This window comes from Orcinus orca, chromosome 7 (genome assembly GCF_937001465.1).
Source record: "Orcinus orca chromosome 7, mOrcOrc1.1, whole genome shotgun sequence".
In the NCBI taxonomy this organism is placed as follows: domain Eukaryota; kingdom Metazoa; phylum Chordata; class Mammalia; order Artiodactyla; family Delphinidae; genus Orcinus; species Orcinus orca.
The window spans coordinates 102188575-102215880 of record NC_064565.1 but is presented as its reverse complement, the minus strand read 5'-3'; the positions used below and the strand labels follow the sequence as shown (position 1 = coordinate 102215880).

The window sequence follows — 27306 nt, the reverse complement described above, 5'->3', positions numbered from 1 at the left end:
GGCGAAGGCCAGCCATCCCGGCCGGGGACCAGCAGGCCGCTTGCAGGTGCAAGGGGTTCCTGGGGGACAGGCCAGAGCCAGGCAGTTGGCCGGAGCCTCCAGGGAGGCGGGTCGGGGAGGGCACCGGCGAAGGCTGGCTACAGCCACTTCGGATAAACAGTCTCTACAGCACCCGCCCTAAGTCAGAACACCTGAGCCACAGGCGCCCCCATGACGCAGGTGGCGAGACTCGTCCTGGCACTGCGCCCTGCGTCCCAACAGCGGAGCTCAGGAGGTCTGAGTGTCGGCTCAAAACCCGGAGCGAAGGGTTAAAGCTCCGGTCGCTACCCGTAACCCACGCGGGACAGGTGAGGGACGGGGGCACGCCAGGGGGAGGGGACTCGCCCTGGCCCCACCCCTCCGGGCCGCCTATCTTTTGGGGGCGTGGCCTATGGGCTGCCCAGCTCCTAGTGGGAGGTCGGAGCGCGTGGGCCCGCCCCCCGCGTATAAGAGCGGTGCGGCACTGCAGCTAGCGCAGTTCTCACTGAGACCCGTCACCCGGACTCTACGTGAGACCCACCGCCTGGACTCACCATGGTGAGTGCGGCCCTGCCGGCATCTCGCCCGTCCCTTAATTGCCCCTCTTCTTCGGGGAACCTCCCTCCCGGGATGCTCGGAGCCCTCCATCCGAAGTTCCTGGTCTCGAGGAGTTGGGGGAGTGGGGTGGGGGGGTGCATTTCCCCCACCCCACCCCCTCCCGGTGACTTTGGCTGAACCACGTTGTCCACTTTCGGAGGCTGGGGAAGGGAGTGGAGTGGGGTGGGATTCTTCACGAGCAGAGAGGAGTCCTCCTGGAATCCCCTCCTGCTCCACCAAGCATTTTGTGCCCTAATTCTCCTGAGGGGAGTCACGCGGTCCCGTGCCCAGTCCTTTCCGCCGGCGAGGAGACCCGCTTGGCTGCCCTCCGCCCCTAGCCTCCCCCTCACTTCCCGGTCCCCGGAACTGACCAAACACGTGCTTGGCGCAAGAAGGTGGAGGGGGTCAGATTACTTGGTGCAGCATCCCCCTTTCCTCCGACTGTGTGTGTATCCCTCCTACCCACAGTCCCCTGTGACTCAGCACCCCTCTTCTGATCCTGGAGGGGTGGCGAGAATGGGGTTCAGCCTAGTCAGGCGAGCCGGATTCTCTCCAGCCGGAATCAGGGTGCACGGACGGGCAGAGACAGCTGGCGCTGAGCGAGAGTGCGGCCGGGGCCAGGTTGGGGGGAGGGGAAAGAGGTGTGTGTAGGGGGGTGGTATTTATAGCCTAGGGACCGGGACCGAAATCCAATCCTCGCTTTCCGCCGGGATGTAACTGGAAAGAATCTAGAAGGGGCGGGGGGGGCGAATGCAGGGCCAAGGTTCAGGATGGCGCTCACCCTGCCCAGGGCAAGGCGGTTACCTCTGGGGCCTCACCGCAGGTTCCGCTTCCTTTTCTCGGTATTTGGAAACCGTCACCCCGCCATTTCGGTCTCGAAAAGGGAGGCTGCGCCGGCCCTGCGTGGCACCACTTTGGCTCTTCAGAGGTTAATTTCACACTGGCAGGGATGAGCCTAGGGCAGCGAGTGCCCCAGTACCCACAACCCGTATTGCCTGCGCCTGCCGTCTTTTGCTCTCTGCAGTCTCGGTGAGGGCTCCGCAGTGGACGAAGGTGGTGAAGACACCCAGGGTGTGGGGGTGGAGGTGACGAGCGCAGCCAGACGGGCTTGAAAGGCGGTGGGGGGAGGGCATCCTGCTGGCCAGCGTGGTCAGTTGACGCCTGGCTGGAAGGCTGAGACACCTCTGCAGCCCGAAAGAATGAAAGGGGAAGAGGGTTATACGAAATACTAGTTGTTCCATCCTCAGAGCAAAGAACTAATCAAGCTGGGAACCTCTAGCTATAAATTCATAGCTCCGGAAAACCTTCTGTCCCTCCTCAGGCTCTTGAGAAGCTGATTTGTGGGAGTAGGGATTGGGAACAGCTGAAAAATCGCTTGTCCTTGTCTCAGTTACTGCAGTGTCTGCCTGTCTCATACGCACTTGCCCTCTGTGTCCTCCCTGAGTGTCCTGTGAATGTAGCAGGGTCATGTGGAGCCACAGCTCTTACTTGACAAGGTCCCAACGGAGAAGTAGGCTGAGGGACTGGCCTGCCCTACTGGGTGCCTCCAGTTGGAAAGTCCTATGCAGGGGAGCCTGGGCAGGCTGCCAGCCTCTTTGACCTCTGCCCAGCCCCAAGCCTCCACTTTTGCCAACTGAGTGATCCTAACTGGCAGGTGATAGGGTGGGAGAGAGGCTCATGAGGTAAGGACTTATGTATGTGGAGCTTATGCCATGTCCCCTCTCTTTATCCTTCAGCGTGAATGCATCTCTGTCCATGTGGGGCAGGCAGGTGTTCAGATGGGCAATGCCTGCTGGGAGCTCTACTGTCTGGAACATGGGATTCAGCCAGATGGGCAGATGCCCAGTGACAAGACCATTGGTGGAGGGGACGACTCCTTCACCACCTTCTTCTGTGAAACCGGCGCTGGAAAGCATGTGCCCCGGGCAGTTTTTGTGGATTTGGAGCCCACCGTAATCGGTGAGAGGAAGAGAGGGTGGAATTGAGGGGATGGAAAGTGACTCTAAGCTTCTCTCTGGAGAGAGGGTGTGTAGACCTGGCTTTCCTGGCCCTAAAAACCCCTTGCCCTGCTGGAAGCTAAAGAAGGCAAGCTGATTGCAGGCTGGCCTGGGCAGCAGGTCTGGGTTTCCCACACACACTGGTATCTCAGGCTGGCAGAAGGATGAGCTCTTCCATACATCTGACCACAGTTACCAGGCTGGGGGAGGGAGGTACGTGCTGAGCACAGCCTTGTGGTTTCTGCCCTAATGATGTGGTTTATGCCCTTCCAGATGAGATCCGAAATGGCCCATACCGACAGCTCTTCCACCCCGAGCAGCTCATCACTGGGAAAGAGGATGCTGCTAACAACTACGCTCGTGGTCACTACACCATTGGCAAGGAAATCATTGACCCTGTACTGGACCGAATCCGCAAGCTGGTGAGAACTTGGGATGGAAGGAAGGGAGCGTTTGAGAGGATGCTAATGGTCAGAAACATTTTTTCCCAGATCCATTTCTTTTTCTTTTCTTTTTTTTTTTTTTTGCGGTATGCGGGCCTCTCACCTCTGTGGCCTCTCCCGTTGTGGAGCACAGGCTCTGGACCCGCAGGCTCAGCGGCCATGGCTCACGGGCCCAGCCGCTCCACGGCATGTGGGATCTTCCCAGACCGGGGCACGAACCCGTGTCCCCCGCATCGGCAGGCGGACTCTCAACCACTGCGCCACCAGGGAAGCCCTCCCAGATCCATTTCGTGGGGTCATCTCTAATTGTACATGTCCCAGAGCATGCTGCAGCTATGGGATACTCATTAGTCTTTGCCTTGACTCCTGAGAAATTTTAGGCGTTTGTGAAGCCAGAAGATAAGAGTTCCTCAGGCCCCTTCCCTGCCCACATTGCTCTTTACTTTCTTGCCTTTCAGTCTGATCAGTGCACAGGACTTCAGGGCTTCCTGGTGTTCCACAGCTTTGGAGGGGGCACTGGCTCTGGCTTCACCTCACTCCTGATGGAGCGGCTCTCTGTTGACTATGGCAAGAAATCCAAGCTGGAGTTCTCCATCTACCCAGCCCCACAGGTGTCCACAGCTGTGGTGGAGCCCTATAACTCCATCCTGACCACCCACACCACCCTGGAGCACTCAGACTGTGCCTTCATGGTGGACAACGAAGCCATCTACGACATCTGCCGCCGCAACCTAGACATCGAGCGCCCGACTTACACCAACCTCAACCGCCTCATCAGCCAAATCGTCTCCTCCATCACGGCCTCCCTGCGCTTCGACGGGGCCCTCAACGTGGACCTGACGGAGTTCCAGACCAACCTGGTGCCCTACCCTCGCATCCACTTCCCCCTGGCCACCTATGCGCCAGTCATCTCTGCAGAGAAAGCCTACCACGAGCAGCTGTCGGTGGCAGAGATCACCAATGCCTGCTTCGAGCCTGCCAACCAGATGGTGAAGTGTGATCCCCGTCACGGCAAGTACATGGCCTGCTGCCTGCTGTACCGTGGAGACGTGGTGCCCAAGGATGTCAACGCCGCCATCGCTGCCATCAAGACCAAGCGCAGTATTCAGTTCGTGGACTGGTGCCCCACGGGCTTCAAGGTTGGCATCAACTACCAGCCCCCCACTGTGGTGCCCGGGGGTGATCTGGCCAAGGTGCAGCGTGCCGTGTGCATGCTGAGCAACACGACCGCCATCGCTGAGGCCTGGGCCCGCCTGGACCACAAGTTCGACCTGATGTATGCCAAGAGGGCGTTTGTGCACTGGTACGTGGGCGAGGGCATGGAGGAGGGTGAGTTCTCCGAGGCCCGGGAGGATATGGCTGCCCTGGAGAAGGATTACGAGGAAGTAGGCATCGACTCCTATGAGGACGAGGATGAGGGAGAAGAATAGAACAGCTGCCTGGAGTCCACTCACTATGTTTATTGCAAAATCCTTTCGAAATAAACAGTCTCCTTGCACGGTTTCTTGTCCCCTCTGTGAGTGATTAAGCTTCTGCTGCCTCTTCCCCTTTTGTGCTGCTGCTGCTTCTGCTGCTGCCCTCACTATGTGCTGCTCATGACTTTTTCCCTTCCATGGCTGAAAGTGAGACCTTCAGGCCAGGAAAGAAAGACCTTCCTTGCCAGGCCCAGGAAACATGACCCCGTGTATGATCCTAGAGGAGCCCAGGATAGGGGGGAGATGAGGACCAAGTCTTGGACCTGTCTGTCCAGCCATGAGCTGTTAAAGGATCTGAGGCTTCACTTCTGTTCCAAGTAGGAGTTTAAGCCCAGCAGTTTCTGTATTTGAGAGTTAGACGGCTACCCTATTCTTCCCGCTGCTCTGCATTCACTGACTCTGGAAGCAAGGCTTGGCCCAGGTACCTTTGTGCATTATAAGGGCTTGGGAGTGGGGCTGAGCTGGCCCAGAGTTCCTGGGCATGGAGCCTAGTCATAAGCTTGGGGGATGGGAGGGAACAAGGGCGATCTCCTAGAGTTGTTTGTGTCACTGCACCTCCTAGCAGCTTTGCAAAGCTTACTGTTGGTCTTGCTGCTTTGCTGGGGCCTAGGGTTGTGCCATTAAAAGTCAGGTCATTTCCCCTCTGTTTGTGCTTTCTTTCTGGCCTCAGCCTCTGTGTTAGCTGGTGGGAGCCTCCTGCCAGGGCCCTGGGGAAAACTTCAACTTTGCTAATAGGCACCCTGGGACCCACACTGACGTCAGCAGTTGGGGGTGGGCACAGTGCGGGGAAGAAGCTTCAATCTCAGGAGCAGGAGATGCGAACCCTGCCCTTGCCTCCCCTCCCTGGTGATTCAGGAACACAGTGCCCTTCCCAGGGGAACAGCTTTCAAGCCCAGCAAGGGCAGGGCCCCTGTTTACTCAGCAGAGTAAGCAGGAAGTGGCAGCTGGATACTGCCACACCACACTGGCCTCATTAATCATTAACCATGTGTGAACTAGAACCATCTGGGAGAGATTCTGGGCCAAAATGGCTGCCACCTCCACTCCCCTTGCTCCCAGGCAGAGGCTAGAGACCCGTCATGTAGCTGTCCCAAAGACTCCTCAGGTGTCTCCACCCAGAAGCCGTTGCCTGGAAAACCAGCCGGGCTGCTCTGACTAAGCTACCCAGCCCTGGGAATGAAGAAATGAAAGTACGAATTGAGGGTGCTTAAGGCGGCCCTGGTCACAGTTCTTGGCATAGAAGCCAGCTCAAACCAGAGCATCTTGAAGTTTCTGAATAAGACAAGCTAGGAGAAGTATTGCCCACCACCAACCAGCCAGATCTAAGGTAGGCACACCTGCCTACGTACGTGGAATGATGAACTCACGCCATTCTTGATGCTACGCCAGTTCCTCTTCTCTCCAGGCTCTCCCTTGGAAATGGCAACCAGACTTTCGGCCCCCTGCACCTCTTCTCTCACTCCAGGCACAATGAAACTAAGATCACACCAAGCTACTTTCACTTTATTCTTCTATTCATACATTTTCCTGCTCCCAGATTTGGAGGCAGATCATGATGTAAGCTCAGCAGTCCTGCTCAGAGCCTTTACCAGATTCTGTCAGTTCCCCTTTCCCCGTTCCCCACCCTCACCCACCACTACCCAGTCAGGCCCCCAGTCCAGTTGTTGCTCTTGGGCGTAAGGGAGCAGAATCAGAGACAGAAGACTGAGCTGACTGTCCCCACCCCCCAGCTGCCCCCAACTACAAGAAAGCTGTCCTGGTTAGAAGGGATGGAGATTCCACTAAGGGGTGGGAGCTTCTTCCCAAGGCACAGGGCCACCTTCTCAACATGGCCACTGGTTTGTTCAGATTTGGGTAGTGTGCTGGCTCTGAGCTGGGGGCTGCAGTGCCTCCAACTGACTCAGGAGGAAAGGAACATGAGGGCGCTGCTGCGGGTCCACAGTCATCATTAAGGTTAGCAGCTGCCGCAAGGCTGAAGAATGCCTGTAGAAGAAGGAGGGCAGGGTGATGAGGGCAGCCATCCCCTGTGCTACAGCTCCAGCCCCGCAAACGGCTGGGAGGAGTCTGAACTGCTTTTGCTGCCCCCTTCATTGCTCACCTGGGGCTCTGCGGGATGCTTAGTTGGTTCTGCACAGCAAGGGCCACACTGTCACCCTTCTGGAACACCATGTCATAAGGGCCTTCCCCAAACATCATGGCATATAGCACACAGCCTAGGGACTAAGCATAACTTGGTTATTCCTTGGAAGGGGACCAGTGTAGATGATATCGCTCCCCTTAATTCTGTAGTGAAAGGAAACTACAATATGCGGACTTCAGTCACATGACACCACCAGGGCCCAGAGAAACTGCGAGTTAGCTGGAGGCCTCTGCACCCTGTGCTTGGACACTGCCTGTTAGCCCTGACAGTTAGCTGTACTCACCCTGTTCAAAGGGCAGGATTATACCACTTCCTGAGCAACTGAGTACAGTGTCAGTGACAGTTTCCAGGAAGAGAGTCGAGGGCGGATGAGGACATACGTGGTTCCTGGGGCCCCATGCGCTAGAAACCAAAGACCTGTTCTACTCCACAGTAGGTACAGAGCAGCACTCCTCCCCACCCAGATTCCCACCCACATCCTCCTCACCCAGACATCAGTCCGCTCATCGATGACACAGTGGCTCTGCACGGAAAAGAGCTCCGGGGCCCGGTAGGAGATGGTGCACCGCTGGGCTGCCCAGTCCTGGAACAGTGGCCCCAGAGCTCAAAAGTGGGGCACAGGTCATGGTCATGTGACCAAATTGGGGCACGCACCAGAAGGGGTTGAGGATGGGGAACAGGTAGGCAAAGGAACCTAGAGACTCTTACCTGGAGGGTCAGAGCCTGGCGGGAGCCCTCCACGTGGATGCATGCTTGACTCATGGAACCCAAGTCCATTAAAACTGGCTGCCCCTCATCTCCAAGCAAGATATTGGTGGGTTTCAGGTCCCTGCAGGAAAGTGGAAATGAACCATGAGCGTCCTTGGACAGGAAGGCTGGAATCCTGAGCGGGGGGGGGGGGAGGGGGGGGCGCAAAAGAATCATGGGGGCTGTTCTTTGGGAGGAGAGCAGAGACCTCTCATTTCTCTTGATGAGTCTCTTCCCTTCTGCCCAGCAGGTACACAGGAGCCTCCCACTGACCTGTGGGCATAACCCTTGGCATGAATAGCCTCCAGTCCTCTGCAGATACTCAGCAGCAGCTGAAGGATTTGCTCTTCAGTCAAGAAGTTGCCTTTGTCCTTCAGCTGTTCTATCTCATCCCATAGCGTACCTCTCTGCAAAACAAGTTTCCCCACAGTTGATGTTTATTTAGCCTCTGCTCCTTGAGCCTGAGTCCTTCCCCATGACAAAGCCTATCAACCATCTCACCACACACCCCACAGCCCCATCTGGGTTCCTTAAACCCCAAATCTGAAGTAGTCAAACCAGAACATGTTCTCTGCTTCCCAACGTGCTTGACCGCTTACACAGCCCTTGGCAGGTGGCTCTGTTGCAACCCCCTCCACAGCCAGGAGACTTTCTGACCTTGAAGAAGGGTAGCAGCAGCCAGGCCTCATGTTTAGTGCCTCGCTCCCTCAGACAATAAGCCACAAGGCGAAGGATGTTGGGGTGATGGAAGAGGCGATGCATGTCTGCTTCTCGTTGTGCCTCCTCCCGGTCCTGCTGCTCATGACACAGGATTCGCTTCAGGGCGTAGAACTGTCCATCATGTAACCCCTCCACTAGGTCCACATAGCTGAACCCACTGTGGGCCAAAGGGGTCAGTGAAGGACCACGGTCATTTCCCACACTGCTTGGACCCAGAGGAATTCCCTGGGGAGAAGGGTGGGGCGGGGTGGTGTCTTTCCCATTTAGTAGCAACCCTCCCAAGGTGTGACTCTAAAAAGAAGTCTGAAGATTATTATACTTTGAGCTCAAGACCAGGGACAGAGTCACCTTTTAGGTGCTATGATCTTTTTTTTTTTTTTTTTTTTTTGCGGTACGCAGGCCTCTCACTGTTGTGGCCTCTCTGTTGAGGAGCACAGGCTCCGGATGCACAGGCTCAGCGGCCATGGCTCACGGGCCTAGCCGCTCCATGGCATGTGGGATCTTCCCGGACCGGGGCACAAACCCGTGTCCCCTGCATCGGCAGGCGGACTCTCAACCACTGCGCCACCAGGGAAGCCCCTAGGTGCTATGATCTTAATGCAGGGCTCTGCACATGACAGATGCTCCATAAATATTAAATAAATAACAGTCACCATTTATCAAGTGCTATGAACCAGGCCGTAGGGGAGACATTTGATACGCAGTATCTGGTTTAGTCCTCACAGCCCTACAAGTAAAGCATAATTAGCTCCAAAAGGCAGATGAAACTATGGCTTATCAAGGCCATACATGGTGAATCTAGGAAGCCTGGCTCCACAATCCACTTTCTTGACCACCACAGTAGCTGGGCTCTGTCAGGTGAATCAGAGGCTAGGCATAAAACTTTTGTGCCCCTATCATGTGCAGACTGCTGTCCTTCAAACACCATAACCCTAGGGACTAGTCAAATGATTTCCAAACACTCACCCCTCCCCCAGTTTCTGGATGAAGAGGTAGCGCTTATTGTCAATGATGACAGTTCCCCGAGAGCAGACACAAAGCGCGTGGCCCATAGTGTCTCAGTCATCCTCCTCAAGGACGGTCTGGGGCTGCCAAAGGGTTCGTCCAGGTTGAGGGGTCTCTTTCAGGCAAGTCGCTGGGGGTCCAGCGGATCATGCTGGAAGGAAAAGAACGGCAGGGTCGCTGGCCGGGCACAATCCAGAAAACCCCTAAAGTGGCAACATGGAGCGCTCAGGGCCACATCTCGGAACCTAGAAAAAACGGGCCCTGGCAACGCCGGCTCCAAGAAGGCTGGGGTCAGGTGCCTAAAAGCCTCAGGCCCCGCGGCGACTCCCAGGCCACTTTCTCCAACCCCCGCCCACCTTTAGGCGGCTCCCACTCCCACGCCCGTTGGGCTGCAAAGGCAGGTCATGGGGGGGTTCCGGGGGGGGGAGGAGCGAGGCCCGGACCCACCACTTGCAGGGCCCACCCCAGTCTCGGCGCGCTGAGCCCAGGGTGGGCCAGCCTGGACTCCCAACTCACCTGGCTTCGGCTGGAGGGAAGCGCCAGACACCGGAAACAGCGATGACGTCATCAGCCCGCGCCTGTGTAACGGCCCGTAGTATGCTAGCAACCTCTGGGCACCGAGACGATGTGGGGGCGTGGAGTTGAGAGGCCCGGTGCTGGCTAGGCCTGCGGGAGGACGGGTCCCAGGACCCGAGTGAGGGTTCCACACCTGGCCTTCAGTACGGGTCAAGACGCAGGCACCTACGCCAAAGGGGAGCAAAGCCGGCCTCGGCCTGAGGGCCCCCAGGACCTCCATCTCCCAATGCCAGAGGTAGGGGGCGTCATATCTCCCGCGCACTGGGCAGCCAGCTACGGTCCAGCCCGAGGTGGATGCTGAGAGGGGCGGGTGCTGGCGGCCTGGACCCCTGGAGCTCTGATCAGTACAACCTTGAGGGCTCTGGCCTGTATCCCATTACCGTAGTCTCAGTGGTTAAGAGCTCAGGCTCTTGAACCAGTCTAGGGTCTGAATCCTGTCTTAATAGCCTATTAGCTGTGTGACCTGAACAAGTTACTTAACCTCTGGGAGGCTCACTTTCCTTCACTGTAAAATAGGTATAATAGTACCTAAGGTTAAGTGCATGAACTGTGAGGCCAGACTGCCTTGTTTAAATCCCAGCTCTACTAAACTAGTTGTGTGGCATTGAACAGGCTACTTAATATTTGTATCCTTCAATCTCCTCATCAGTAAAATGGAAATAATAATCATCTGCCTCATAGAGTTGTTTGGAGATTAAATGAGAGGTAAAGTGCTTAGCACAGTATTTGACACATAGCTCTCAGCAGTGTCAATAAGCAGAAATTAATAATAATAATAATATTATCCTGGTCCTCACATCCCAGGCTTGGGACTGTGAAGGCAGGTGTAATGGAAATTCACAAATTCCCAAGCCTTGGAACCAGGCAGTTGTCCTCGACCTCTCTTGCCTAAGCAGGCAGGGATAAATTGGAAAGAGGTGCACATCCAAAGAAAATAGGATGGCCTAGATGTTCTCTTTTGTTGAAGCAGCAAAGGACTCTCCAGGAAAAAGATCCCTCTTGTAATCTGGTCCCCCCCCCACCCCCTTTCCTCTGGTTTCCCTTGGTTCTGAACCTGTTTCTGACATTCATCTAGATTTAACCTGCTATGTGCCAGGCCCTGTGATAGAAGCAGAGGATTCAGGTTGGATGAGATTCTCCCCACCCTCAGGGGGCTCAGTGTAGTAGAGCACTGCTTCTCAATCTTTATTTATTTGGCTGCGCTGGTCTTAGTTGCGGCATGTGGGCTCCTAGTTGTGGCATCTGGGCTCTTAGTTGTGGCATGTGGGATCTAGTGCATTGGGAGTACAGAGTCTTACCCACTGGACCACCAGGGAAATCCCTGCTTCTCAATCTTGAGTTTGCTTAGGAGCACCTGGAAAACTTGTCAAAATACAAAATCTGATTCTATAGGTTTGAGGTAGGATCTGAGACTCTGCATTTCTAACAAGCTCCCAGGTGATGCTGGTGAAGCTGGCTCATGAACTGCACTTTGAGTAGCAAGATGTAGAGGATTTTACAAACTAGTAGAGTCGTGGGTAGCTGCAGGCTGTAGACAAAGTCCAGACTAATTCGCCTGGCAACTTGAGGTGGTCTCCGCCCACTTGCCCGCTGAGGTTCCCTCCCAGGAATCCGCCACGTGACGGTCGGACCACCGTCTCTGACTAGAAGAGCCCCGAAAGCGCCATGGCTCCCCAGAAGCTGCTCTGCCTTCCCTCCCTGCTGCTGCTACTCCTGACGCGGCTGCTGCCCCAGGTAGGATGAGTATCAAACCACCCGGCTGGGTGCGGGGAGACGGGATCAGATATGGCGGAGGAGAGAACGAAAGTGAAAACAACAGAATACTGGGAAGGGCTAGTTCCATCTCTGCTCTTGGCAGACGCTGACCCCCGACTCCAGACCACTGCTGAGCACCGTCTCTCCCCTTGCAGGCAGACACTCGGTCGTTTGTAGTGGATCGGGATCATGACAGATTCCTCCTGGACGGGGCCCCGTTCCGCTACGTGTCTGGCAGCCTGCACTACTTTCGGGTACCACGGGTGCTTTGGGCAGACCGGCTTTTCAAGATGCGAATGAGTGGCCTCAACGCCGTACAGTTGTAAGAAGTGCTCCTGAGAGCCATGGAAGGGTGGGATTTACTCTTCCTACCACCCCCTTAAGAAGGGGATCAGGACAGGAAGACTGGCTGTGTATGAGAGAGGTTCTAGCTCCAGGGCCTCCCAGCCAAGGGTGGGAAAGGGTGGGCCAGGACCTCCTTCCAACAGCTTCCTGGAGATTCCCTGCAAGGCCTGAGCCCATAGGCCTCCGCGGCATCTCCCTGCCTTGGGCCCTTGTTAACCTCTTCCTTTCTCAGTTATGTGCCCTGGAACTACCACGAGCCAGAGCCTGGGGTCTATAACTTTAATGCCAGCCGTGACCTCTTTGCATTTCTGAAAGAGGCAACTTTAGCAAACCTGTTGGTCATACTGAGACCAGGACCTTACATCTGTGCAGAGTGGGAGATGGTGAGTTAGTGGGAGAATGAATAGAAGCAAAGCCTCCCAAGTGCAGTTCCCAGACTACTCGCATCTGCCCCCACTCTAGGGTCACTTACATCACTATACTCAACTTCTTCCCTTCTTACCTCCCCTACTCCACTCCCAGACAACAAAGCCCAGTCACTTTTTTTTTTTGGCTGCCTTGGGGCTTCGTTGCTGCACGGGCTTTCTCTAGTTGCAGTGAGCGGGGCTACTTTTCTTTGTGGTGTGTGGGCTTCTCATTGCAATGGCTTCTCTTGTTGTGGAGCACGGGCTCTAGGCGCGCAGGCTTCAGTGGTTGTGGCATGCGGGCTCAGTAGTTGTGGTGCACGGGCTTAGTTGCTCTGCAGCATGTGGGATCTTCACGGACCAGGGCTCAAACCCATGTCACCTGCATTGGCAGGCAGATTCTTAACCACTGCGCCACCAGGGAAGTCCCCCACTCACTTCTCTGTTGTCTTTATGTTTGTCTCAGGGGGGTCTCCCAGCCTGGTTGCTTCGAAAACCTAAAATTCATCTGAGAACTTCAGATCCAGGTGAGTTGAGAAAAAAAGACTTGACACAGAAAAATGCGAAGGACAACAACAAAATGGGTCATTTGAGTGCCCAAAACGGAGATCATTCATTCAAATATTTAGTGTTTTCATCATGCCCAGCAGAATGCTAGGAACTGGGGGACCAGAGAGACCCAGTCTGGAAGAAACATTAATTTTAAAAAACCCCAAACTTATAAGATTATTTAAAAATACTACACAAGAAAATAGACAAGGAGTTGAGATAGTGAATAACAGGGCCTCTTTTAGGTAGGAAGGCCAGAAAAGGCTTTCCGGAGAAGATGACATTTCAGTTACTCTAGGGAAGGGAAAACACCGGTCATATGAAGAGTGAGGTGAGAACGACCAGGTAGAGGGAATGATGTATTTTTTAAAAATTAATTAATTCAGTTATTTTTGGCCGCGCCTCAGGGCTTGTAGGATCTTAGTTCCCAGACCAGGGATTGAATGGCCCTCGGCAGTGAAAGTGCGAAGTCCTAACCACTGGACCGCCAGGGAGTTCCCGGATATGGTATCTTTTAAGGCCCAGAGATAGGAAAGATCATGGCATGGTTGAGGCCAGCATGGCTGGAGCACAGTGGGTGAGGGAGAGTAGTATGACAAGAAATTGTAGATAGATAGGGACTGTTAATGCAGGATCTTACAGGCCACTATAAGGGGTTTGCATTTTATTATAAGCACAGTAGAAAGTCATTGAAAGAGTTTAACCAGAATTATCTGATTTGTTTTTAGATTATGTTAGCCTGGATGTGGAAAATGGATTGAGGGGAGCAAGGGTCGAGGTGGAGAAACTTAACTGGGAGAATATGATTGTAGCTGAGGAGAGAGATGATGACTCCTGGACTGTGATAGTGGTGGAAATAGAAAGAAGAGAGCAGGACTGAGCTATAGGTTGGAGATAAAAGTCACCAGGACTCTATTGACAGATTTCGATGAGAGGGGGAGGGGTGGGGGTAGTGTGGGTAGGATGAGGAAAGAAAGGAATCAAGTTTCTGGCCAGTCAAGATGGTGGTGCCATTTACTGACTTAGGGACGACAGAGAAGACAAGGGGTGGCAAAAGAGCAACTTTAGGGGAAGAAACAATGGTTCTGTTCTGGTCATGTTAAATTTTTATCACTCAAGGGAGGATATTAAGTAAGCAATAGGATGTGTGAATGTGGAGCTTAGGAGTAGGTCTGAGCTAGAGGTATAAATTTGGGAGTCATCGGTGTAAGGATGGCATTTAAATCCATGCGTACTGAGACATCACCTAGGGAAAGAGCATGAAAAAGAAAAGATGAGATGCCCAATATTTCAAGGCGTTTGGATTTCATTTCAGGTGCAAGTAGGAAGTCATTAGAGCAGGGAATAATTCTATCTGCTTTACACCTTTTAAAAAGTTTACTGTTTTAAAAAGGTCAAAATTCCTTATATCTGCTGGGGACTCTCCAGGTGCTGTTTCACTTCTTAGGGTGCTGGAGAGCTTTATGCCACTTATAGCATTTCCGAAACTCAATTGACTATGAAATACATTTAAAATGATAAAAGTATTGATGGAAAAACAACATGCAGTCTGTTTTTCTCAAGAAAACCAGTGACCTCTTCATTGCTGAATCCATGGTGATGTCTCAGATCTTATCCCCCTTGACCAGTCAGCAGCATTCAGCCCAGTTGATCACTTTGTCCTGTGAAATACTCTTCTCACCGTTTCCATGATACCACACTTATTTGGTCCCTGCCCCTCCCCCTACAATCTTTCCGACCACTCCTTCTCAGTCTCTTACTGATCCTTCTCCATTTCCCTTTCCACTAAGTGCTGGGGTGTGTCAGGGCTCAGTCCTTGGACACTTCTCTTTTCCATATATATTTACTTCCTTTATGATCTCATTCATTTGCGTGGCTTTAAATTCCATCTGATAGCTAATGATTCTGAAATATATATCTCCAGTCAGGACCTTCCCTTGGCTTCCAAAACCATATATCCAACTGCCTACTTGACTTCTGCATTTGGAGGTCTAAAAGGCACACTGATACAACTAAGTTCCCTTCAAACCAGCTATTCATACACTCTCCCTGTCTCAGTTAATGGCAAGTCCATTTTCCAATTCATCGGGCTAAACACTGTGGTGGAATTTTTCACACCTGTCTTTCTCTCAGGCCCCTCATTCAGTCCGTCAGAAAATCCTGTCAGCTTCACCCTCAAAATATATTGAATTCAATTACTTTTCATCGCCCCCATTGCCACCACCCTGGTCCAAACCACCTCTCTCAGCTGGATTACTTTAATACCTTCCTAACTGGTTTCCCTTCTTTGCCCCTCCCCCATGTAGTCTATTCTTAATTCAGCAGTCAGTGTGATCCTCTTAAAATATAAGTTTAAATATATATTTTAGATCATGTCATTTCTCTGTCTAAACCTCTCCAACAGGTTCTCAACTCATTCAGAATACGAACCATGGATTCCTTAAAATGGCCTATTAGGTCCTACCTAATTGGCCCAGTCACCTCCGTGACATCCACTCTTCTCCCCATTGTTCATGCTGGCTTCTCTGCTGTTCCTGTCTTGAGACCTTTGCACGTGGTACTGCCTCTATCTTCCTGCAGAATGACCTCGCTGATGCCTTCCCTGGGCCACCCTCTAAAATTTAAACTCCTTTCACCCCACCATTTTATATCCTCCTTCCCTGCTTAATTTTTTCTCCTTGACATTAACACACTACATATTTTACCTGATTATTTAATTCACTGCCTCTCTCACTGGAAAGGAAATTCCACAAGGACAGAGATCTTTGTCCATTTTGTTCCCTTCTGTATCCCTAACACCTAGAACACTGCTTAGTGCATAGTGAGCACCCATAAATACCTGTTGAGTGAGAGTTAATGTATGCTTGGATTAAAGGAGGCAAAACAACCTGGGCCTCCTTTATACAGAACACAAAATGTAAAGGAATTAAATGTTTTAAGAATACAAAAACACCCTCTAAAATATCTTTCGTTGACTCCACCTTTGAGAGTCCGCTATCTGCTAAGCATTGTCCTCAATGACAGGGATGCAGCAAATGAACCTGACAGACAAGGTTCCTGCTCACTAGTGGGGGAGACCTACAGGAAACAATTACAGAAATAAATGCTTAATTATAATTTGTTAAGCACTCGAAAGGGAAGTATGAGGTGATGTGAGAGTGTGTAACAGGGGGATCTACCCTCATCTAGGATATCAGAGGTTTCCTTGGGGAAGTGAAATTTAAGAGCTGAAGCCTGAGTTGGAGTTGCTTAGGTAAGGAGGCAGAGGTCATGCATGAGTCTTCTGAGGGTGAGTCAATAGAAATCACCAATAGGAGTTGAGAATTTAAGGCATGATACCTAATATCATCTTTCATTTGATGACTTAAATCTCCTGGACTGTCAGTTACATCAGGGTGCAGGTCAGACATTCTACACTTTTGTAAACTCCCATGCTACTTCATAGCAATCTCAAGTATATATGATTACATAATAACAGCTCCATATGATGTGTTTTAACATTTTTCTTACATTTAAAAAATGAATTTACAAGAAATACTGCTTTGTTTCCTATGCTCAAATTTCATTGCCATGCAACTATACAAGTGCTTAGGGTTCAGAGGTTCTCCTGACAAGTCACTGCTTCCCAGACACAGCTGTGGACAAGTGGGATGCAAAGTGCAGCCCAGAGTTCAGGCAGCACTGAAGTTGCTAGCACTGAGGCTAGGGGTGGGGGCTGCAGAGGTGGTGGTGCCCTGATGAACAGAGCACTGCCCCTTCCTTTAGACTTCCTTGCCGCAGTGGATTCCTGGTTCAAGGTCTTGCTGCCCAAGATACATCCATGGCTCTACCACAATGGGGGCAACATCATTAGCATTCAGGTACAAGTGGAAAGTTGACTGGGCTAGGGGAAGGAGGTGCCGGTGTCCTTAATTTCTCCACCTCATAGCTGACCTCCACTTTTCCTTTCCCCTGGCAGGTGGAGAATGAATACGGTAGCTACGGGGCCTGCGACATGAGCTACATGAGACACCTGGCTGGGCTCTTCCGTGCACTGCTTGGAGACAAGATCTTGCTCTTCACTACAGATGGCCCTGAAGGCCTCAAATGTGGCTCCCTCCAGGGACTCTATACCACTATAGATTTTGGCCCAGGTCTCCTGGGCAAGGGTTCGGAGTGAAGTCTGGGGAAGGGGCACCTGTTCCATGTTGCTCATCTTTCACCTTTGCCTCCTTTCTGCAGCTGACAACATGACCAAAATCTTTGCCCTACTTCGGAAGTATGAACCCCGCGGGCCATTGGTGAGGAGCCAGAGGGGAGGGCAATCAAAGCAGGTGTCAGTGTGGGAAATGGGTTGGGCTCGGTTCCCATCTGGCTCACAGCTCCTTTCACTTCATGCTGTAGGTGAACTCTGAGTACTACACAGGCTGGCTGGATTACTGGGGCCAGAATCACTCCACACGCTCCATACCAGCTGTAACCAAAGGACTAGAGAACATGCTGAAGTTGGGAGCCAGTGTGAACATGTAACTGGAGACGCCGGGGCCAGCATGACTCTGTAACTGGGTGCTGGGGATGAAGGTTAAGATTCAGTGGGTCAGCTTTTACCTTTCCCCCTGCTCTCCCCCACTTTAGGTACATGTTCCATGGAGGTACCAACTTTGGATACTGGAATGGTGAGTCCAGATGGTCCCTGGGGTGGCAGCAGGGAGGCAGCAAGGAATTAGAATCTGCGGGCTGCACGGATTAGGATGCTAGAAGCTGGATATGGCCACTGCTGCCCCTGCTGATAGCAAAATTCTCTGCATGCATTTCTTTGCTTAGTGCCTATCACCTGAAAGATATATTGAATTAATTAAATTGGTTTGACCAGGTGCTGATGAGAAGGGACGCTTTCTTCCAATTACTACCAGCTACGACTACGATGCACCCATATCTGAAGCAGGGGACCCCACACCTAAGCTTTTTGCTATTCGAAATGTCATCAGCAAGGTGCCCCACCACTTCATTAAGCACCGAAAGCTTTTATTAATTTGGGGGGAGGGAGTACCCAAATTGTTTGTAAAGGGATCCCATAAATCAGTGGTTGTTGTCTGCGCCAGAGAGCCCTCTGAGCACCCTATGGCAGCATTTCTCACCCACCCAAATGGGATTCCCTGGGGAGATACACACAAATATATGTAAAATTACAGAACCTTCATGACCCCTGAAGCCCTTCCCTGGACCCCCAGTTAAGAACCCTGCACTAGGGTCTTGGAATAGGGGTTCTTTGTGTGGTTTTCCTATGGTTCCTGAGAGAATTTGGTCTCAGTTCCAGGAAGTTCCCTTGGGACCTTTACCTCCCCCCAGCCCCAAGATGATGCTTGGACCTTTGAGCCTACACCTGGTAAGCTTCTCTCCATTACTCTCTAATTCTACCCCTTTATTCTCTAAATAGCCCAGCCTGTCCTACCCTCTATTCTGAAAGTTCCCTCATATTCTGATACTTTCCCCTTATTCTAACAGGATGGGAATTTGCTGGCTTTCCTAGACTTCCTATGTCCCCAAGGGCCCATCCATTCAATCCTGCCAATGACCTTTGAGGCTGTCAACCAGGTAAAGCATAATCCCCCATCTGGTGGTTATGGCAACAGCTATACCGGGTGTTCCCTCAGCTATGCATCTTCCCCACAGTATCCTTTCTTATCTCTCAGCTTATAAACTTATTCTTACACACCCAGGACCATGGGTATATGTTGTACCGGACCTATCTGATCCATACTGTTTCTGAGCCAGCACAATTCTGGGTGCCAAACAATGGAGTCCATGACCGTGCCTACGTGATGGTGGATGGGGTGAGAACCTAATACCAGGCTATCTCTGAGCCCATTTCCTCTCCTCCCCAGCACACTTTAGTCTTAAATTTCCCATATCTACCTTTTCCCACTGCCTGCTCACATTTGAGGGGATAAGCTGGGATGAGGAAGAGTTTGACTAAGGATAAGGTTCCATTATGAATGGATAAGTGACAGAAGGGCTACATTCTCTTTGCCCTCTAAATCAGTGTCCTTATGTGGCTTCCTGTGTGGTGGCCACAGGCTAGATGCTGAGCTCCTCCCTTTAACAGATACTCTTATCCACAGGTGTTTCAGGGTGTTTTGGAACGAAACATGAAACACAACCTATTTTTGACGGGGAAAAAGGGGGCCAAACTGGATGTCTTGCTGGAGAACATGGGGAGGTTCAGTTTCGGGTCTAACAGCAGTGACTTCAAGGTGAGCTAGCTATGCCCACTCCCTTGCCCCCATACTCTTTTTTTTTTAATTTCATTTTTTTAATTATTTATTTACTTATTTGGCTGCGCCAGGCCTTACTGCACGTGGGATCTTTGTTGCAGCACATGGCATCTTTTTTAGTTGCAGCATGCAGAATCTTTAGTTGTGGCATGCAGGATCCAGTTCCCTGACCAGGGATTGAACCCAGGCCCCCTACATTGGGAGCGCAGTGTCTTAACCACTGGACCACCAGGGAATTCCCACCCCCCAATATTCTTATTGACCGAACACCCTTGGAAAGATAGGGGCCTAATAGAAGATAAACAAGAGCTATGTCCTGGGCTTCCCTGGTGGCGCAGTGGTTGAGAGTCTGCCTGCCAATGCAGGGGACGTGGGTTTGTGCCCCGGTCCGGAAAGATCCCACATGCAGTGGAGCAGCTGGGCCCGTGAGCCATGGCCGCTGAGCCTGCGCGTCCGGAGCCTGTGCTCTGCAACGGGAGAGGCCACAACAGTGAGAGGCCCGTGTACCATAAAAAAAAAAAAAAAAAAGTTATGTCCTTAGGGCTTAGGCAGCAAAGTAGCAGCTTGTGGGGATCTGGACATGGCCACTAGTTGCATCCCAGGGCTTGAGTAGGGATAGTTTGGCCTTAGAACTTAGAGAATGATGAATTTTCATTTGCCTTCTTCACAGGGCCTATTGGAGCCACCAATTCTGGGGCAAACGGTCCTTACCCAGTGGCTGATGTTCCCTCTGAAAGTTGATAATCTTGTAAAGTGGCGGTTTCCCAACCAGTTGCTGAAAAGCTCACATCCTCAAACTCCCTCTGGCCCCACCTTCTACTCTACAACCTTCCCAATTTTAGACTCAGGCGGGGACACATTTCTCTTTCTACCTGGATGGACCAAGGTATTGCTGACAGTGAGGGTGGGGCTGGGGAGTAGGGTGGTAAGAGAGGAAAATCTTGGAAGGAGGGAGAGCAGAAATTATTTCTCTGATTAGAAACCCCAAAGGGGACAATTCTACCCCTTTGAGAGCTGATCCTTTATATTCCTCTCCTTCCTCCTCCCCAGGGCCAAGTCTGGATCAATGGGTTTAACCTGGGCCGCTACTGGACAAAGAGGGGGCCACAACAGACCCTCTACGTGCCAAGACCCCTGCTGTTTCCTAGGGGAGCCCTCAACAAAATCACGTTGCTGGAGCTAGAAAATGTGCCTCTTCGGCCCCAAATCCAATTCCTGGATAGGCCTATCCTCAATGGCACTGTGCATAAGACACACATCTGTTCCCTCTCAGCTGAAAGTGCCTCTGAACCAATGGAGTTAAGTGGGCACTGAAAGAAAGGTAACCCTTGGACCTGGGACATGTAGTGGGCAGGATCCCTTGGTGCTAGTCATGGTGACCGTAAGGAAACAAAGGCCACAGGTCTGAATGTAAGTACAAGTGCAGTTTCCTTGCCAAACTTCATTGTGATTAAAATTCAAGAGCCAGTACCAGCTCCACACACCTCTATGGCCCTGGTTCCTGAATGTCCCTCACCTCAATCTTCCAAATACTCTCTGGTTTCGTGGGGAAGAAGAAACCAGAGGGGGCCAGTGTGTATGTGCCCTCTCAGAGCCTAGAGTTGGCCCCAGGTGGAGCTGTAAGAGATCAGGAAGAGGGCTTCCCAGCCCGACAGCGATGATCCTGGAGGCAGCGTGTGGAGAGGAAAGAAGTCAAAGTAGTGAAAGGGAATATGAGGCCTTGGAGGGATGTCCCACAGCTCCAGTGGCGTCTGAACAAGAGGAAGAAAAATGGCTGGAGAGGTGTCCCAGAAACTTTCTAATCCAAGCCTTCCCTGTCCCTCCTCCTGCCACTTCTATTTTTATTCCAAAGGTTCCCAGAGCATCTCAAATCCCCTCAACAGCCTTTCTGAACACTGAGCGGGCACGCATTCTACTTGTCCAGAATGGCCTCTAACTCATCACAACCTACCCACTCACGCCCACCCCCTCTACGTACCGAACACTGATGATGGCAGGGTCAGGGACCTGAGGGGTAGGGGCTCCCAAACGGGCAGCTAGTTGGTGCTCTGCAGCCAGAGCTCCCTGAGGGGAAGAGAAGTTGTGTTAAGGACAAGGCCCCAGTGGTGGAGAGGGTACCCAAGAAGTGACACTGCACACCGGATCAGACCTCTAAGGAAGTGTTGCTGGGGAGGAAAGAACCTCCAGTCTCGCCTTCTCTCAGTCGCTGAGGGCAGCAAATCTCCGCTGCTCTCCTTGCTCCCACTGCTGCTCCTGCCGGTGCCGCCGGGCTGCCTTCCGCTCCCTTTTCCGAATGGCCTGCCGCGCCTCCATTTCTGCTGTCAGTGGCCCTGGCACCTGGAGGATTTCCAGGAAGGTATAAGGTAAGACCTATACAAACTATCCTTGGTAAAACTGCAAGAAAATAGAAAAGACCTAGCCAGGATCTCTGATGCCTTCCCACTCTGCTGCTTCCTCTTCCAGCTGACCTGAGCTTTGCTGTAATCATAAGCATCTGGATTCTTCTCCATGAAGCTCCGGAACTCATCACGTGTTGATTTGTCAGCTGCAACCGTGTACGGTGGCCGGGTCCGGGAGTCCCTAGGTGCGAAAACCCAAAAAATGAGTTCAACATCACCTGCCTCCGGCTCCTCCCAACATCACCCAAGCAGACCAGGGGAAACACTGCCAAGTAGCTGGTGCCAAGATCATCGTCAGGAGGGGCCGGCACGAGGGCCCTTACCTACTGAGCCTCTCCCAGCTGTGGCGGCTGCGTGCAGGAGGGTGAAGCCACCAGAGCCCAAGGGGGCACTGAGCAGAGACAGAACTCCAGGGTCTAGGGGGCTGGCAGCTAGCTGGAGCTTCAGCATCCCCCATCTCCAGCTTGGCAAGCAGCCAAGAGCACATCCCAGAGCTCCGGCTGACCAGGGGACTTGGCCTCATCTGGGGAAGGCCCCAAAGGGGCTGACTCTGAAAAGGCCTCATCTTCTTGAGGTTGCTGGGAAAGAGTCATTTGCGCCCCAGCCTCCAGGTCTTGGTTTCTCTCCCTCTTATTCCTTTTTCTACTCCTCTGCTTGGGCAATACCTCAAATTCACAAAGATCCAGCAACCCCAGTGTCACCTCTACTAGCTCCAACTCTACCTGGGAGCCATCCTCTCCCTCTGACTCTGAACCTAGGGAAAAATTTGCTATGTTAGATCCATCTCAGGAATAAGCAGAGGGTAGAAGGTTGTGGGCTGCCCCAGATGCATCAGAATGTACACAGAGAGAAAATCCAGATCACTTGAAATAAAAGTGTTTGTATTTTGTCACCCAAGATAAAGTAGCCCATCAAGAGCTGAAGCCATTAGTATCACATGCAGAGATGAGGCTCGCAGCCCAGACAAGCACAGGCCCAGAAGAAGCTAGGCAGGGACAAGAGTCCTTGGACATTCCCATGACAGCCTTAGGGTGGTGCACAACAGAGGAAAGCACGAGCAGTGACAGCCGTGCAGGCCAACAGTCTGCAGCGAGGCAAGCAGCCCTTAGCCCAAAACCAGAGCATCCAAGAAGACAGGTAAATTATGTAAGATCCACACAACACACATTCAAGCATCGACTTCATGTTAAGACTTTTCAAAGTACTAGAGAGAACGTTAGTGAACAAAAGAGACGATAGATTTGGAAAAGTCACAAAACGTGTAATTGCTACCACATACCCCACACTATAAACAGACCTGTGTGTGTGTGTAGTATGTAAGGGTTTACCTATAAATAGGGAAGTGAATAAGTTATGACAGTAGGGGATTTGCCACTGCAGTTCTAGGACAGACCCCGAGAGAGATTTGACAATTGCCAGATGGTGCTCAAACCCTGTTTGGGAGCTTCCGCATTCCGCCCGAGTGCCTCATTTTCATCACTGCGGACCTTTCTTTCTTCCTCAATGGCCTTCCTTCCTCTCATTGTCTTCCAGTTTGTCTGAGGTAAATCCAACCTGACTGTCTCCCAGGGGTGTTCTTCTGCCATAAAACAAAAGATGGTTCTCAAATTTAGCTGAGGAGAAGCCAGCCCAGGTTTCTCTCAATGAAGATGCCATCGGACTGCAGTACGAGGGCTAGAAGATCATCTGGGTGCACAAATGAGAAGCCGAGGCTTGGGCCGGGAGGTTCGGGAAGGTCTAGGGAGTCTGGGGATCTGGACAGAAGGCTCACCGTGGACATGCAAGGTGGTCAGCTTATGGAGCACACGCTGTAGCTCTTGGAAGGTGGGTCTGCGGGTAGTGAGGGGGATATCCCAAAGTCGGGGATCCCACGTTGCAGGGGAGCCTTATGGCCTCCAAAGAACAAGGACCGGCCAGAGCGGGGTGCACGCATCAGTATCGTCCCAGCCTTCTCCAGCACCTTAGCCTAGTCTGGCCCTGCCAGCAGGTCACGAACATCCTAGAGAAGAAAGTAACTCAGCCCTGCATCTCTTCACTTGCGACTTTTAAATCTCCAACCAAAACATGACCCACAGATCATGTGTAGGGAGTGGGAGGCAGAAGATAATGGAGGGGGCTTTCCTGGTGGCACAGTGGTTAAGAATCCGCTTGCCAATGCAGGGGACACGGGTTTGAGCCCTGGTCTGGTAAGATCCCACATGCCGTGGAGCAACTAAGCCCGTGCACCACAACTACTGATGCTGCACTCTAGAGCCCTCGTGCCACAACTACTGAAGCCCATATGCCTAGAGCCCATGTTCTGAAACGAGAAGCCACTGCAATGAGAAGCCCGCGTACCGCAACGAAGAGTAGTCCCCGCTCGCCGCAACTAGAGAAAGCCCGTGCGCAGCAATGAAGACCCAATGCAGCCAAAACGAAAGAAAGAAAGAAGATAATGGAGGGAGAATGGCAGGACTAAGAATCCTGGGCATTCACCCCATTCTACCTTCATCTACCCAAAAATAACCAAGACGGAGGATACAGGAGCCAGCCTCCCTACTGTGACATTTAATCAGTTGAGAGGGAAAAAGTGTAGATTAGAGGAGCACCAGATCTGGACACTTAACTCACCTTATATAGCATGTCTTCACTGTAGCGCCTCAGGTTGGCTCCAGCAGAGCGGGAAGCTGCACCCCGGGCATCCTGAAGCCCCTGGGCTGTGCCCCACTTGGCCCGCACTGTGTAGCAGTAAAAGGTTTTGTGTGTCAACACTTCTTGTCTGTAGACAGCACAGACTCAGTACTGGAAACCAGCTGGTACTCCCAGGCTACCAGGATCCATTCCATCCTTACCCCATGCAGCACCCTCTCACCCTTGGAAAACAGCACCAGCAAAGTGCCCAGCGGCAGCCATGAGCACAATGCAGTCCCTGGGACCTCCGCTTTTCAGGTTTTGTAGCAGCACTTCTGCTGCACGAACATATCTGTGGCACTTACTGACAGCAAGAAATAAGTGCCAATGCTAAGTGCTTCACATGCATCATCTCTTTTAATACAACTTATTTGTCTCCATTTTACAAATAAGAAAATTTGAGGGCTTCCCTGGTGGTTGAGAGTCCGCCTGCCGATGCGGGGGACACGGGTTTGTGCCCCGGTCCGGGAAGATCCCACGTGCCGTGGAGCGGCTGGGCCCATGAGCCATGGCCGCTGAGCCTGCACGTCCGGAGCCTGTGCTCCGCAACGGGAGAGGCCACAACAGTGAGAGGCCCATGTACCGCAAAAAAAAAAAAAAAAAGAAAAAGAAAATTTGAGGCTTGTGGAGGTAGTCAAGGTCAAGTGGTAGAACCATAATTCAAACCTAGACTGGTCTATTTCCAAACTTAATTCCATTACACTTGACCCTTCTAAGAGTCAAGCCAGTTCAATCCAAGACTGTGGTGTCAAGTGTGATACCCACCCCCAACAGGAAGGAAGGAAAGAAGTGAGACACGGACTGTGCTGAGGGAAAGTCTAGGCTGAGTGTACAGAAGGCTGGAGTTGACCACACGACCTGTGCTGGCACTTGCCTGGCGAGGGCCTAGGACACAGCAATAGGCATCAAGAAACTGGCCCTGGGCATTCTGAAAAAGAACCCGATGGGGGTGGAAGCCTCGGGGTCGGTCAGGCTTCTCAAACTCAGCCCTCTCCTCATCCAGTATCTGCAAGTCCTCCTCACTGGCTGAGTCCGAGTCTTCTGATCCTGAGATGCTGGAAAGATCTCCTGAGAACAACATGAGATACGCAAGTTTGGTGCCCCATCTTTGACCTTTCTTCAAGCTCCAAACTAGGGTCTTTCTCCATCCCCATGACCTATCCGCACACAGGTCTCCCAACAGTCATCACCTGTGGAGCTCTGCTTTTCAAAGTCCAGGGCAGACCGGAGAGGCTTGTCCTTGAGATGCTGCTTTAGGTTAAACCGATGCCAGTCAAGCTTATAATGTTCCCTCTAGCAGGAGGCAAAGAAGGAAGCACAGTGTGGAAGCATGGCCCAGCCTGGCCTTTTATGGTATCCAAGACCTCTAACAGAACTCCAGGAAGTATGACCAGGTAACACTAACTTTCTTAGTTAAAACATGGAACTTTATTCATTAAAGACAACATGTCTACCTCTCCCCACCCACCATTACCCCTTTGCTTCCACCATTTAGCTCTGTACCTGGTCTTTTACCTGTTCCTGGTGGTTCTGGAAGGTCTGGTCACAGGTTGAACGAAACAACTTCTCTGAAATATCCAGAGGACCCTGGAGTGGTTTTCTTTCTGGGCTTATTCTCTCCCCTGAACCTAAATAAGGGGAGGGTAAACAGAGGTAGAAAAGGAGCCCAAATCCACAGTATCTAGGATTACATTCAGTGTCTGATATACAAAGCAGAGGAGGATACAAAAAAAGATGGCACGTCCTTGCCTTCAAGGAATTTACAATCTAGTAATAATGAAGCGAATAGCACAACAATCACCTTATACAATAAATATGCTACTGAAAAGATGTACGTAAAATGAATATAAATCAAACATTGTATGTAAATTAACCAAAGGGATTGTTTAGAGAAATCCTAGAAAATGATTTCTGGTAAAGTTAAAATTCTTTTTAACTGTGCAAAAGTCACTTCCCAAATACCACTTTTTTAGCTTATATTTCCAATTACAGTGTGCAGTTTGTTTTTTAAAAAGGTACAAGAGAAACAGCCAAACTAAAGCTGTATGAAACCAAGAGTAAGTTGTTTTATATTCAGCAAGAAGGAATGACTTGATTGGAATAGTTAAATTTGGACTATGTCAAGGAATTTTGAAGTGTTTTTGCAGGCAGTGGTGGTAACGTGATGAGGCATAAACAATGGCAAGAGACTTGTTTGGAGACAATTCAGGAGCCTGTTCTGGAAATCCAGAGATCGAGTGAATTCTTTTTTTTTTGACCAAAATATAGATTTTAATTTTACACGTACAAATGTTGCCTTGAATTCATAACAGTTAAGAAACATATACACAAACTTCAGCTTAAAAGGAAAAGTAAAAAACAAACACTCTGCAGTTGGGGTTTGATAAATTTTATTCAGTAGAAGGAATGTCAACAAGGGCTCCTAAGCTGGGAAACACCAATAAAAAATGTGTTCCCTGAAGGAGCAATAAGCTCCCTTTAAAGAGCCCTGTCACGTCCCTCACGGGTCCACCCCAAACCTTCCCAGATACCTGGACAGGAAACCTGCAGAGCCTGGGCCAGAGCCTCCCCGGGAGCGTGGCTCACCAGGCGCAGGCCCTGAAGGACCGGAGTATCCGCCTTGAGGTCAAACAGGGAGACCGACACAGAAGCCTGGGCTGCAGCTGGAGTCGGCGACATGGCTGAGCAGAAAGGCGGTTAAGAAACAGAGCTCCCCAAAGCAAGATCCTATGCCGCGTCTCCCGCCAGCATGACTTGGTCTCCCCCACGCCGCAAGGCACCACGGCCCTCGCCCTGGTGACAGGGGTTAATACGTGACCCCAGCCCGCTTTCTCACACCACCCAGTCTCGGACCACACAAGAGTGAAATGGGGGCGCATTCAGCAACCAAATCCAGTTCAACAGAATTAAAATCACTGAGGTTCATTAACCAACCGCTCCTCATTACCCGTGCGACGACCTCCAGCAGTGACTAAACGGCGTGAACTCGTCCCCGCCCTCAGAAGCTGCCCCAAAGGTCCCGGGGAGCCGAGTGACACGGCCGCCTACAGTTCGAAGCACGGATTTCTGCAAAAGCACAACAATCTCGTCACTACGGGGCAGCAAAGAGGACAAAAGGCGTCGCCCGCACCTGAACCCCTCCCCACGTAGAGCGCACAATTGGTCCCCTGACTTCCAAGACCCGCCTCTAGCCTTTAGTCCTGCCCCAGACG

General features: G+C 51.7%; 4 protein-coding genes across 9 annotated transcripts; 2 read left to right on the top strand and 2 right to left on the bottom strand.

Moving 5' to 3' along the window:
- Nucleotides 1-433: 433 nt before the first annotated feature.
- TUBA4A (tubulin alpha 4a) lies at nucleotides 434-4558 on the top strand. The gene is made up of 4 exons (XM_004262692.3): nucleotides 434-576; nucleotides 2352-2574; nucleotides 2886-3034; nucleotides 3514-4558. Exons 1-4 carry the CDS (start codon nucleotides 574-576, stop codon nucleotides 4483-4485), a joined length of 1347 nt encoding a protein of 448 aa, XP_004262740.2. The 5' UTR covers nucleotides 434-573; the 3' UTR covers nucleotides 4486-4558.
- Nucleotides 4559-6017: 1459 nt separating this feature from the next.
- On the bottom strand, nucleotides 6018-9798 carry STK16 (serine/threonine kinase 16). 2 transcript variants are annotated; one of them, XM_004262693.4, is made up of 8 exons: nucleotides 9659-9798; nucleotides 9104-9293; nucleotides 8075-8294; nucleotides 7691-7824; nucleotides 7379-7499; nucleotides 7158-7253; nucleotides 6629-6750; nucleotides 6018-6513 (listed from the first exon to the last, which is right to left on the bottom strand). In XM_004262693.4, the coding sequence occupies exons 2-8, from the start codon at nucleotides 9187-9189 to the stop codon at nucleotides 6375-6377; spliced, it is 918 nt and encodes a 305-aa protein (XP_004262741.1). In that variant the 5' UTR covers nucleotides 9190-9293; nucleotides 9659-9798; the 3' UTR covers nucleotides 6018-6374. The 2 variants fall into 2 exon arrangements, with proteins under 2 accessions (XP_004262741.1, XP_012387794.1); XM_012532340.3 differs by lacking the exon at nucleotides 7158-7253.
- A 14-nt stretch (nucleotides 9799-9812) lies between these two features.
- Nucleotides 9813-20506, top strand: GLB1L (galactosidase beta 1 like). 5 transcript variants are annotated; one of them, XM_033427289.2, is made up of 17 exons: nucleotides 9813-9953; nucleotides 11326-11452; nucleotides 11629-11795; nucleotides 12051-12201; nucleotides 12689-12749; nucleotides 16537-16631; nucleotides 16730-16904; nucleotides 16993-17051; nucleotides 17155-17276; nucleotides 17386-17426; nucleotides 17624-17742; nucleotides 18062-18136; nucleotides 18256-18345; nucleotides 18471-18584; nucleotides 18873-19004; nucleotides 19696-19911; nucleotides 20076-20506. In XM_033427289.2, the coding sequence occupies exons 2-17, from the start codon at nucleotides 11384-11386 to the stop codon at nucleotides 20337-20339; spliced, it is 1950 nt and encodes a 649-aa protein (XP_033283180.1). In that variant the 5' UTR covers nucleotides 9813-9953; nucleotides 11326-11383; the 3' UTR covers nucleotides 20340-20506. The 5 variants fall into 5 exon arrangements, with proteins under 5 accessions (XP_033283180.1, XP_049568569.1, XP_033283187.1 ...); XM_049712612.1 differs by having other exon boundaries at nucleotides 9814-9953; nucleotides 11287-11452; XM_033427296.2 differs by having other exon boundaries at nucleotides 9816-9953; nucleotides 11314-11452.
- Nucleotides 20435-27191, bottom strand: ANKZF1 (ankyrin repeat and zinc finger peptidyl tRNA hydrolase 1). The gene is given in 15 exon segments (XM_004262695.4): nucleotides 20435-20776; nucleotides 21004-21089; nucleotides 21219-21362; nucleotides 21494-21642; nucleotides 21748-21879; nucleotides 21882-22178; nucleotides 22857-23003; nucleotides 23196-23294; nucleotides 23297-23423; nucleotides 24035-24182; nucleotides 24276-24372; nucleotides 24953-25162; nucleotides 25285-25387; nucleotides 25610-25722; nucleotides 26626-27191. Coding segments are annotated over 15 exon segments (2124 nt in total). The 5' UTR covers nucleotides 26774-27191; the 3' UTR covers nucleotides 20435-20652.
- Between the last annotated feature and the right edge of the window lie 115 nt (nucleotides 27192-27306).

What these genes read in the sequence shown, in the direction of transcription:
- TUBA4A (XM_004262692.3), top strand. An exon ending in TTTGGAGCCCACCGTAATCG is followed by an intron (nt 2,575 to 2,885) that starts GTGAGAGGAAGA and finishes ATGCCCTTCCAG; the next exon opens with ATGAGATCCGAAATGGCCCA. An exon ending in TGGACCGAATCCGCAAGCTG is followed by an intron (nt 3,035 to 3,513) that starts GTGAGAACTTGG and finishes CTTGCCTTTCAG; the next exon opens with TCTGATCAGTGCACAGGACT.
- STK16 (XM_004262693.4), bottom strand. Translation starts at nt 9,189, where the DNA reads ATGGGCCACGCGCTTTGTGTCTGCTCTCGGGGAACTGTCATCATTGAC. An exon ending in ATCCAGAAACTGGGGGAGGG is followed by an intron (nt 8,295 to 9,103) that starts GTGAGTGTTTGG and finishes TTTGGCCCACAG; the next exon opens with TGGGTTCAGCTATGTGGACC. An exon ending in AGCATCCCGCAGAGCCCCAG is followed by an intron (nt 6,514 to 6,628) that starts GTGAGCAATGAA and finishes CTTCTTCTACAG; the next exon opens with GCATTCTTCAGCCTTGCGGC.
- GLB1L (XM_033427274.2), top strand. An exon ending in ATGAACCCCGCGGGCCATTG is followed by an intron (nt 17,052 to 17,154) that starts GTGAGGAGCCAG and finishes TTCATGCTGTAG; the next exon opens with GTGAACTCTGAGTACTACAC. An exon ending in CCTACGTGATGGTGGATGGG is followed by an intron (nt 18,585 to 18,872) that starts GTGAGAACCTAA and finishes TCTTATCCACAG; the next exon opens with GTGTTTCAGGGTGTTTTGGA.